This window comes from Lepidochelys kempii, chromosome 13, assembly GCF_965140265.1.
Source record: "Lepidochelys kempii isolate rLepKem1 chromosome 13, rLepKem1.hap2, whole genome shotgun sequence".
NCBI classification, from domain to species: domain Eukaryota; kingdom Metazoa; phylum Chordata; order Testudines; family Cheloniidae; genus Lepidochelys; species Lepidochelys kempii.
The window spans coordinates 17,610,038-17,622,413 of NC_133268.1; the positions used below are offsets into that span (position 1 = coordinate 17,610,038).

The 12,376-nt window shown below is 43.3% G+C and overlaps 1 protein-coding gene across 2 annotated transcripts in view; it reads left to right on the top strand.

The window, feature by feature from the left end:
• The window catches only part of PREX1 (phosphatidylinositol-3,4,5-trisphosphate dependent Rac exchange factor 1), a 223,137-nt gene that overhangs the window by 121,525 nt on the left and 89,236 nt on the right, over positions 1-12,376 (top strand). For both annotated transcript variants that reach the window (XM_073309488.1, XM_073309490.1), the window contains exons 6-7: positions 4,537-4,698; positions 9,709-9,842. In XM_073309488.1, coding sequence (XP_073165589.1) covers positions 4,537-4,698; positions 9,709-9,842 — 296 coding nt within the window. The remainder of the gene's footprint in view (positions 1-4,536; positions 4,699-9,708; positions 9,843-12,376) is intronic.

Consider the following 12,376-nt stretch of genomic DNA (forward strand, 5'->3'; position numbering starts at 1 on the left):
GCAGTCCTGACTCAGGCCAGGCAAAACATATATGGGATTTATGGAGGGTAGGACAGTCTATCCATGGTCGGACATCTGGTCACTGTCTATAGAGTGCTTTTCAGCATGCTGGCAAACGTTTACTCTGCGCATTCATAAATCTGTTGCTAAAATAAAAAAGCACCTAGCTGCCTTTCAGAAGTCCTGGGCACTGCCTTTCCAGGGGAGGGTTCAGAGTAACAGCCGTGTTAGTCTGTATTCGCAAAAAGAAAAGGAGTACTTGTGGCAATTTGTGCTGGAAATGGCCCAACCTGATGATCACTTTAGATAAGCTATTACCAGCAGGACAGTGGGGTGGGAGGAGGTATTGTTTCATATTCTCTGTGTGTATATAAAGTCTGCTGCAGTTTCCACGGTATGCATCCGATGAAGTGAGCTGTAGCTCACGAAAGCTCATGCTCAAATAAATTGGTTAGTCTCTAAGGTGCCACAAGTACTCCTTTTCTTTTTCCAGGGGAGGGGTATCTCAGAGCACAGGCTCAGGAGGCTCTCTCAGCTCTGTGCCAAGCTTGAGCGGGAGTTGCTTTTCTGTCAGTCTGTGGCAAGCCATTCCTTTTTACGCATATGCCGGCTGTGGAGATTGATCTAGCACACAGGCAGGCGTTCTGTTGGAAGAAGATGAATTCCTGTTTCTGTTTAGTGTGAGGGGAGTGGAGGGCCATTTTCTCCACCTCTCAATGATATTTCGGAAAGTATATAGAGAGCACTAATGTATACATATACATTTCCAAAGCAGCACTTGGGACTTTGAGCTGCAGAACACCTTTTATTAACTTTAATGAGAGTCATGCAACAAAAATGTCGTGCACCCCTTTGAATATGTGAGGCTGAGACAGATGACTGTAATGTATGACCATATTATCCTTTCCTTTCTTTTTGAACACTCATCTCCTGCCTTACCTGGAGCCTACAGGGAGTAAGAACAGCCCTCTCATGGGATCTCCTTCTGTGAGTTTTGATTGACAGTTATAGGCAGGGTGAAAACTGGGGAGCCAGCTCGTTTCCCTGTTGCATATGTTACCCAGTCTGGAAATCACCCTGGAGCCTAGGATAATTAACTCTACTCCCCTAATGGGACTCCTGGTTGTCAGCACAATATGCTTCCGCTCCATCATCCACCTGTCAACAGCCATTACTAGTCACCACTTATAATTTTCAGGAAGGAAAATTTGTAGCTGAGTGTAAGTTCCTAGAATAGCTTGTTCCATACATGATGCAAAAAGGGGCCCTGGCAAAAGGGCAATACGGGGTTTGATAAACTGAAAAAAATAATCCAAGGGAGTGAAATATCTGACTTTGTTCTTTAAAACTATCAGTTTTGAATTTGATGGTCAATTATTATTGCAAATCTGTATAGCCCTGTAAATTTACCTTCTACTGTACAAAGATGAATAGTCTCATTATACAGCACCCAACATATGAGAGTGAGAGAGCCCAGAAAATGCAATACCAATGCACCATGATTCTCATGAGAACAGTAGTTTAGCCTCAAGATGTGGATTTCATTTTAAAAGGTTACACAAAACTGATTAGTTAGTAAATAAGTAATGACAGTACTTTGCACTTCTGTAGCATCGGCTCTTAAACAATTTTGCAGAAATCAACGAATTTTATATCTGTATACCTCATACTCTTTAATGTATTTTTCCTCACAACAGCCCTGTGGAGTAGAGAGTGCTGTTATCCCCATTTTACAGATGGGGAACTTAGGCACAGAAAAGACTAAGGGTATGTCAAAAAACCAACCAACAAACCAACCAGCCCTCACGGTGCTTGTGCTACAGGGCTAAAAAAAGCAATGTAGATGCTCCTACTTGGGCTGGTGCCAGGGCTCTGAGACGCAGCTTCCTCACCAGGTTCCAGAGCCTGAAAGGGAACATCTACACTGCTGTTTTTAGTCCAGCAGCATGAGCTCTGTGAGCCTGAGTCAGTGGGCTCTGAGACTCACTTCTGTTTTTTTTGCAGTGTAGATATACCTTATATGACTTGTCCCTAGGTCATACAAGAAATCTGGAGGAGCAAGGAATTGAACCCAGGTCTCCTAGCCAATCTTCTACCCTAAATGGAAGACCATCAGTCTGGGTGTTGTAGCCCTGAAGTGACAGTTCTTAGCTCTGTTTGCAGCCCGCCCTGCTGCACTTAAGCTCACTCCAGCTTCCTTTCTGGAAATGTGGAATGAGGCAGCTCAGCAGCAGTTTACCATGCAGTCACAGAACTTAAAAACAACCAACGTCATGTGAAAAAGAAAAAGAATATTGAGAGAACGTGAAATATTCCAGCTGGGCTCAAAATGTGTCTCTTAAACACCATATTATGTATCAAGAGGAAACAGTGAATCTCACTAAGGTTTTTTTAATTTTTAGTCTTTTATCCAATTGAGGCTGGCAATAAAATAATATTGGTCTGCAAAATGATGAATTATGATTTGACAGTGGTTACACTATTTGCCAAACCCTAATCACTGGTGATTATCATCAGGTTCCAAAGTATCCCCATGGCTGTGCCCCAGCAGGCAGTGGCTAGCTGGGCTGCTCTGATCTGAACCATGTGAGTTGGAGTCTCTCAGGAATTCTTTACAGGTGACAGTTTGTTCATATTTATGTTAATCAGTCCAGACAACACACGCCCATTGACTACACTTCATCCAGAGAAGAACTGCTGAGCTCTTGCTGTTATCTGGACCTCTCTCATTGCCACCCTAGGTTCTTTGGTAGGGTTTTCCTTTCTGGGACCTCTCTGTGATCACTGTGTGCTTGTCCGGGGGCCACTAAGGCCTTTGGCTCATCAGGGATTGTCTAGGGGTTACAGCAACGTTGTGAGAGTCAGGACTTTTTGGTTGAGCCACTGGCTGGCTCTGTGACCATTGGTCAAGTCATTTAATCTTCTGTGCCTTGAATTCCCCTATGGTATAATGAGCACCTGCCACCCAGAAATGTTGGAAGGATGAATTAATGCTGTGTTCTTGTACAATGCCTTGCAACCCAGGATTTCCAAAGTTTTACTATCACTGTTATTTATAGTATTGCACATGGGGATACCCAACCTATTACCTGCACGTACAGGGCTAGATTTTTCAAAAGAATGCAGCTTCTGTCGGCTGCTGAGGGCAGAGCTGTTTTGAAAATCTGGACTATAGGTCTTACATCACGGGAGGTGCACCACTGACTTCAGTGGGAACAGGATCAAGCCCATAGATAGGGCTATCGTGAGAACATGTCTGTTTGCATATGTGCAGCAGAAAATAATTTATTTTTTATGTAATTATTTAATGCAATTTAGCGTGGTTCTTGTTAGCACCAAACATGTGACACAGCACAACACGCTTTGTATGTCTTTCCTCTTTTGACATATGTGATAAATGAAGCTGGGGGGGAGTAGCTCCCTTTTAACGAGCCAGCCAGTTAGCTATAAAATCCCTCTTAGTAGCTGCTCTCTACTTGCTTTACTTGTAAAGGGTTAAAAGTCACTGCGATGCATAGGTAAAAGGAAGTGTGTGGGCACCTGGCCAAAAGAGCCAATGGGAAGGCTATAACTTTTAAAAATTGAAACAAGACTCCCCTTTTGTCTGTCTGTTGTTGTTCTCGGGAAGAAGGAGAGACAGGGCTGAAACTATGCTGTAAGAAGCTTGGGGCCAAGTATGAAAAATCATCTGAATCATACCTAGAAACTGTTCACTTGAAACCCCCAGATATGTAAATAGATCAGGAAATGTTGAGGAAGATGCCATTAGGTTTATTTCTTTTTATTGCTTTATGGCTTGTGGACTCCTCTGTGCTAACCCCAAATGCTTTTGTTTTGCTTGTAACCTTTAAGCTGGATCTCAAGAAGGTTATTCTTGATGCTTAATTCTTGTAAGTGGGTTTTTTTTAAATCTAGCAGTAGCCTGAGTTTTCAAATGTATTTTCTTTTTTTTTGTTTTTAATAAAATTTACCTTTTTTAAGAACAGGAGTAGATTTTGTGTCCTAAGAGATTTGTGCACATGTTGTTTAATTAGCTGGTGGCAACAGCTGATTTCCTTTGTTTTCTTTCTCAGCTCTTCCTGGGAAGTGGGGTGAAAGGTCTTGAGGGTACCCCACAGGAATTCCCAAGTGCCCCTTACTGGGTTCTCAAAGGAGTTTTGCACTTGGGTGGTGGTAGCATCTACTCACCCATCAGAGAAAAACTGTAACCTTGGGAGTTTAATACAAGCCTGGAATGGCCAGTATTAATTTTTAGAATCCTTGTGGGCCCCCACCTTCTGCACTCGAAGGGCCAGAGTGGGGAATCAGCCTTGACAACATATTTATCAGCATGCAATGGCTGCACTCATTTAGCAACATAGCAATATAACAATACCCCTCCACTGGCTAACAGCCTTTCAGAGACCAGCATTTACAGCAGCAGACGTATGATTTTCTTCAATTGAACAAGCTCCTGAGTGCTTTTCTTATGCAACTGCACTCGAATCCCATGCTAGTGACAGGGCCTCACACATGTTTACAATGTACCTTTTTTAGGAACTAGCTAAGAGGACACCTTCTAAGCATCCCGATCACCAAGCGGTCCAGAATGCATTGCAGGCGATGAAGACCGTCTGCACCAATATCAATGAAACCAAGAGGCAGATGGAGAAGCTGGAAGCCCTTGAGCAGCTGCAGTCCCACATTGAAGGATGGGAGGTATGGTGGCAGCTCAGTGGGGCTGCTAAATCCCCTGTAGGCAGTTAATTATGCTGCATAGCACAAAGGACTGGAGCGCAATGACTCACATTGTATACAGGTACCTCTGCATGTCTTATGTGGTATATATAAATGAGGAACTTGGAAGTCTAGAGGATGAAACTGAAGGTGTTCTAAATTCCTCTTCCTACAAGTCTTGACTTTTCCTGGGAGCTTTCGAAGTTAACCCACCTGCCTTAATAAAAATTTTCTGTCTCCCCTGCCCTCTCCCCCCAAAACAACGACGAGCTAGGGCTGCTATGTCTATATTTGCTGTGATTAGGTAATTCAGGGAAGGGATTCTAGTGAAGTATTTATTAGTGGATGCTGGGAAGAGAACGGCAAGAGAGAGACTGAGAGAGAGAGAATGAGAAATTTGGGGGGAAAGGCAGTCTGGAAAGGAGCCATCCAGTGGTAGATTCTGGCAGTAGATTTAATCCAAAAAAGTTTGTCAGTTTTGTAATTTGATGTCTTTAGCCGAGGCCATGGGATTAGCAGTGCTGCAAACCCAAGGGAGATGTACAGTTTATTTTAACTCCACCATAGGGAGTTAGTGGTGTGAAATGGCTTCATGGGGAGATAGGAGTCAGGAGTTTCGTGTGCCAGACATTTAAAATATCCAGGCTGAGTGCTGCCAGCTAAGGATTCCTTCGCTGATGACATCTATCCAGAGGTCATGTAAACTTCCTCATGTTCGGACTTTTGGGTGTGCTCCAGGACTGTTTGTTTGTTTTAAACCTTGCTCATTTTCCCCCCGAAGGATGTTCTTGGCATCCAGCTGAAGACCTGAGAGCAACACAGATATCCAGCTGTGTGGTTTTTGGATAGCAAGCTCAGCAAACAAAGCCAGATAAAGTTCAGTACAGCAAGACTCTCAGAAGCAGTTAAAACCTTTACAGCGTTGATGTGATTTGGGGGTCAGTTAGTCCAGAGGCATATCTTGAACTTTGAAGCCTCACTGGTGACTCTGCAAGTGTCCATGATGTCATATATAAAACAATATCTAAACTGCACATATTTTTTTAGGGTTTAAATAACCCACAGCAACATTGTAGGGAGGAGAACAGTTTGAGATCTGTTTATCTGCACTGTTGTACAAGAATGCTACCTAGGTCACTCAGCCCATCAGTTTGAAAGTTCAGAAGTGTTTTTCACTAGCAATAAGCTATGAAATACATTTCTGAGGCTCCTACTGGTGGTTTGAAGGTTGCAGTACCTTCACATATTGTAGAAAGAAATCAATATTGACCGTGTCATTTCTTCTGATGTACATTTAAGCAAGTTGGAAACTGATTTGTAGTCCCTTACCCTGGGCTTCAACACTGCCAGGGTCTCACAGAATGATGTCACATTTGAGCAACGTAGCCATCCCTAGAAGTGATAGGGACTCAGATACCATTTGCAGTTCAGAACCATGTCTTCAGTTACATTTCACAGTTTATTCCCAGTGAGAAGGGCTCTCAACCTATGGCAACTTTCAACTTCTGGACTAAGCAAAATGTTTTCCTTTAACAGTGCAGTGATATCAGCTCCAGGGTTGGGTGTGGAAAGAGAAAAAACATGGACAGGTTTTCCCCTTCATTTTCAGTTAACCTTTTAATCACAGTCTCATCTTTAAAATACGAATTCTTCCCTTTCCAATGGTGTTGATGTGGCCCCTGAAATGTTAGCATCATGTATATAAGCTCCCTGCATCACTCATTCTAGATCAGGGGTGGGCAAACTGTGGCCTGCGGGACTGTCCTGCTCGGCCCCTGAGTTCCTAGCCAGGGAGTCTTGCCCCCGCGGGGCTTGCACCTGCCCACCTCCCAGGCTTTCAAATAAGCCTGGAAGGGGATGGTCAGGGGACAAGGAGTGGGGGAGGAATGGATGGGTCGGGTGTCCTAGGGGGCCTGTCAGGGGGCAGGGGTGTGAATAGGGGTCGGGGCAGTCAGGGGACAGGGAGCAGGGGGGGTTGGATAGGGTGTGGGGTTCCAGGGGGGCCGTTAGGGGTGGGGGGTCCCGGGAGGGGGTGGTCAGGGGACAAAGAGGAGGGGGGGTTGGATGGGTCGGAGGTTTTGAGGGGAGCAGTCAGGGGGCAGATAGGGTGTGGGGGCCAGGCTATTTGAGGAGGCACAGCCTTCCCTACCCGGCCCTCCATTCCGTTTTGCAACCCCAATGTGGCCCTCGGACCAAAAGGTTTGCCCACCCCTGTTCTAGATCAACAATGGCCTTTGCTCCTAGCAGGCTTAATCCACAACACGTACATTGTCAAAAAGCCAGCAAATATCACCTTGATATACTAGATAGGCTTTTTATGATTACCAAGAAAGCTGCATGGCTCTCTGGAGAATCTGAGAGCAGCTCAGTTTAAATTTGTTCATTTCAGTTTAAATCTGCACACCTAATTTGGGAGGAGCTCTACGTTTTCGATTGTGTCTAATTAAATAAACCAGGGCAGTTTTACTGGCATCCCTGACTCTGCCTGTCCTGCTGGATGTCCAAGTGGGGTCTCCAGTCTTCATCCCACTTGCAGTCTGCACTGCCATTATTATTTCCAGCATGTGAAACAGGGTGACATCTTGCTGCTCCTGTACTCTCTCTTCCTTTTCCTTCTAAGGGTATGGGTACCCACGCTATGAAATGCCTTCTTTGCTGTAGTTATACTGTAACCCTCGTGTAACTTCAATCCAGCTTATCATTGGGTACTGTTTTCATTTTTTAAAAGCCTTTTCTCACTTATGCCTCTATTTGCAACATATTCACCAAGTATTCTATGTTTCCTCCACAGCCCTGCTCAGTTCCATGCACAGGACAGAGTCCTGGCCTAATGTTGTTTCAATCCATTTCCGAGACATAATGTAATGATGGGATGCACTATACTATGTCAGGGACAGGGAAACAGCTGCACTTTGAGGGCAGGGTCTGTTTGCCAGGATGAACCCCGCTCACATTCATTTCTCAGTGGGAACTGTGCTAAATCATGGGCAGTATAATTTATAATTTACATGGGGCTTTTGTTTAGCACAGAACCAGTTCATACACTGTTTCAATTTAGTACATACTGACAATTCTGTAGGGGAGAGATGAGGTGGGTGAGGTTTTTATCTTTTATTGGACCCACCTTGTCTCTCTAATATCCTGGCACCAACATGGCTGCAACAACACTGCAAAGAACAATGGAAGATATTCTACAGTAATCAGTTAGGGACACCCCATATAGACTGTTTTCCCTGTGCAATCACTACATGCTGATACCCTAGGTTCCCCCCAAATCTGATATGTGCAGAGAAGCAAAATTCCCATCTTAAAAGAACAGCAGGAATCGTAAAGAGATGTGTTAATGCTGAGGCAGATCAATCATTTTATAATTGGCTGTAATTTGAATTCAGTGGGTTTTTTCATATTTTGACAGATAATATCAATGTTTATTTTTAAGCATTTTCTTCTATTTTTATCATTTTACATTTTCACAGTTGCAGGAAATTATGAGGGGCGGGGTTAGACAATGGGAGGTTCAGACAATAATTATTTCATGACAGTAGGCATTGAGATTCAAAAAGTTAAAGGTTTACAAGTGTTAAAACACAAATTGCAAACATCATGTCAGAATATACAAAGTAAATAACCGTAAATCAAACTAATAAATTCTCAAGCAGCATTTTTCTTACTTTGATTATTTGCAAATTTCAATTATCTATAGTAATATTTTTCATCAGTTTGTGTGTGTATGGTGAAATTGATGTTTACCCACATCTTACTGATAAAAATAGAATACTTCCAAGCCTATCGGTGCCTGTGAAATAATGCTAAACATAGGACCATAGGGCTAGACCCTAGGGAGTGGCCAAACTGTACTTGGTGCAGGCTTAGGGGGAAGAAGAGAGGGTTATACCCTCTGATCATGGAGCTGGCTGGAACTGGTTCAGCCCCCAGTGCAACTTAGAACATTCCTACCACTTAATTTGTGCCAAATGTAAAAGTCCTCAACGGTCTGTTTCACTAGCTGGGAATCAACCAAGTACAATGACACTCCATCCATACTCTGTACAATGGTACAAGGAGAGGATGGCCAGGAACCAGCTACAGCGGCCCTGTGTCTCCTAGGAACTCCACTGTGCTGGGGAATCCTTGAGCAGCTACCTCAGCCAGCTTTGTGATTGTTTTTTGTACACATGGACTGTCGCAGAGCACAACCTGGCCCATATAAGACACAACCATATGATTTTCACGGGTTTGTTTCTAACTTGGACATGTTTGTTGAGAACTTGAGGAAGGAGAGCAGCTATCTATGCTACTGACAGCAGGACTGAGGAGATGGATCTCTAGTAAGTTCATCTTCTAGAAAGATGGTTAACAGAGAACATGACAAAGCTGCAATATCAGGGAGGCTCCGTTGCCCATTCTTAAGGCTACAACTTGTAGTATTTGCAATGCTGGGCACAGAGTCTAACGGATGTTCTGGAGAGAGTACACAGGTGGCAATACAACAGTCTTGGGACTCAAAGGGATTTCTTATGAAGAAAGGATCATTGATTTGAACAGGGAACTCTTATCATGGTATATAAGGTTTTCAATAAGGACATGTTTTAAACTCCAGGGAGAGGACAGTACAAATAGTCACATTCCAAATTAAGAAAGAGGAGATTTACCATCTCACTTATGATAAGTTCACCATTCAGTAGTTGTGATTAGAGCTGAGTAAATAATTGGTTTTTCAGGTCAGTGGCAAAACCAAATATCACAGAGCTGTATGCGTTACTCTCCCTTCTTTCTTTCTTTGCCAAAACTATTAGCCAAATCTGACTCTGCTTCACAAATAGTTTCAGTCAACCCGAAACTGCATTTTTGGGGCAATAAACTGTCTGAAAAATGTTGCCCAGCTCTAGTTGTGACAGATGTGATAAACAAATGCATAGATTATTAGTAACGATGTTTGAACCCTCAGAATAGAAAAGGTAAAATAAATAAAATGGTCTCTCTCTGCTCTAGGGGTCCAATCTGACTGATATCTGCACACAACTCCTGCTCCAAGGGACTTTGTTGAAAATCTCAGCAGGAAACATCCAGGAGAGAACATTTTTTCTGTTCGATAACCTTCTGGTCTACTGCAAGCGGAAATCCAGGTGAGCCCCAGAGGCATTAACAGGCTTATGGGATAATTCTTAAATGTACCTCTTCCACCAGGGGAAAAACAGCAACAGCCGATCATCTATGCTATCTCCCATCAGCCTCTAGGACTGAGTCAGAGGTTTATTATCTGTTCCTTTCATCTGCTTTTACTACTGTTGTTCATTCAGTCGGGTGGACATACAAAGTGCTATACACCAGGATAAGTGTGCAGACCAGTAACAGAGTCCCTGCTCTGAAAAATGTATAATCTAAAGGCATGAATTGATACAGCACAGAAGAAACAGAGTAAGGTATGGCCCTTACAGCTGAAAAGCTTCATAGAGCAGGTGAGTCTTCAGGAATGCTGTGAAGAAGGGCAATTCGCCACTATTCATTGGCAGGTTGTTCCAAGCAGAAGAGGGGCCAACTGAAAGATGTGAAATCAGGAGAGGGTAGAGGAGACAAGAGGAGGAGTCCAGAGAGAATGGAAGGAGAAGACAGGCCACAGGAGTAGAGCTGGTTAGGAAATTTCTGATGGAACAGAGGTTTTTTTTGACGGAAAACGCAGATTCATTGAAACTGGAATATTCTCTAGAAATGTGTCAGTTTTGACGAATTTCCGCTGAAACATAGGCTTGGTGTCCATGGAACCCTGGTGGGTTGCTGGGGAGCATGGGCCTCAGATTTAGGGACCCCAGGGCTTCCGTGGTCTATGGCTGTGGGGCAACATCCCTATGAGGATTGCCCCAGGGTCTGGGATCCCAGGGTTTCCAGGCTCCCAGCCACAGAACTGTATTCATTATTTTCCCTTCTTTTCCTGGTAACACTAACTCTCCCATCTTGCCACCTTATAGCCCTATTAGCATAAACTATTATTACTAATGTAGCATTGACAGTGTGCAAGGCTCTTCACAGATATAGCTACTACAGCAATTAGTCCACGTTATATTGATTTAACTCTCCTTTCAACTTTTATTTCTTCCTTCATGGCTCATATCTCATCCCCACACCTTCCCCTTTCCCTACTTTTCCCTTCATTCTTCGTTCCTTGCTTCCTATTATATCCCCTCTCATAACCCTCACCAATTTCCTCTCCTCTCCTCTCTCTGCTAAAAGTGCTCCTTTTCCCCCTTTACAAATCATTCCTGAAGGAAGCCTCACACTCAGAATGTTGGATCTGACCTTTTACTGCTCAGTTTTGGCCTGCCTAAGAGCTTTCTCGCTCTCTGGTTCTCTTTGTAGTTTAGGTTGGTACAACCCGTCCCCTTTTGCACTCTTCCTGGAACACTAAGTTTTAGGAAACAAAATGTTCCACTGCCTTTTAAGCAAGTGTCTGTGTTTTTGCACAGCAGACATTACTGAGCTACTCTGTACTCTGGCGTGGGATCGGACCAGGCTGCTCCAACGCTTTGAGTTCCCCCAAGGGATCAGTGTTGTTTCTCTTTCTTCAATAACGTAACATGGACTGTCCAAATCTCCAGAATATGATTTCCATTAAAAAGCAGAGTATTCAAAGAAGCCTTTGGGCATTGCATAATATGAAAGATATATTTAGGGACTAAAAGGCTACTTTAATTTTGGATATTTCCCTTGTCTAGCTGCTATTTATAATTTGGTCCTGAGTGGAAATGAAAGTCTATGCAAAAGTGATAGCATTGTCTGTCAGCCAGCTGCATGAAAACAACTGACACATTAATGGGATGCAGATTTTGTGAAAGTTAACACTTTCTACAGTGGTGCCTGGCTTAAAGCCTAATCACCTGATTCTGATCTCACTTACGCTGATTTTAACTGGTCTAACTCCATTGGCATTACTCCTGATTTACTCCAGTGTAACTGAGATCAGAATCAGGCCCACAACTTTCAGTAAAATGTCAACAATAAGACAAAATGCTGCTGCTCTGTTTTGGAAAATATGGACTCTCACTCTGGTGTAAATCAGAAGTTGATCTGTTAAGCTCAGTGGAGTTACACCACCATAAAATGGGTTTGGGATCAGAGTCCGGACCCAGATTTTTAAACGCAGGTTTGCTGTTTGATCTTTTACAGAGGCCTAGCAAAGTCTGACAAACTGATGACACAGATTTTCAGGGCTGAGTATTGTTTTGTTACGCTAGAAGCCGCTTTGATTGCTGTTCAAATTGCGTCCTGATGTCAGGAATAATATGCCTCATTTGGGGAAATTGGCTGTCTATCCGAAGGTCTTCATCAGGGCTGTCTGGAGAGCTTCTCTTTTGAATCAACTCAGTCCCCTTGAGGAAATGATCTAATGACTCTAAGATTTCAACCCTTGTCAATCTGATTGCATGTAAATATCTGATCATCACCAACTTGTATTTATCACCAGTGCTAGCTGGAAAATGAAAGATAATGTTCACAAAAGTTTTTTGATTCTCTACTGCCCCGACCTCTGACACCTGTTTTTCATTTCAACAGAAATTCTATGACTAGCTCTTTTTATCGCAACATTATTTATGTCTCTTGGACTCCTGGCATGTCACGACGGCTGCCCCTTAATGTCACAGAATTTGAACACCTGCCATCTTAA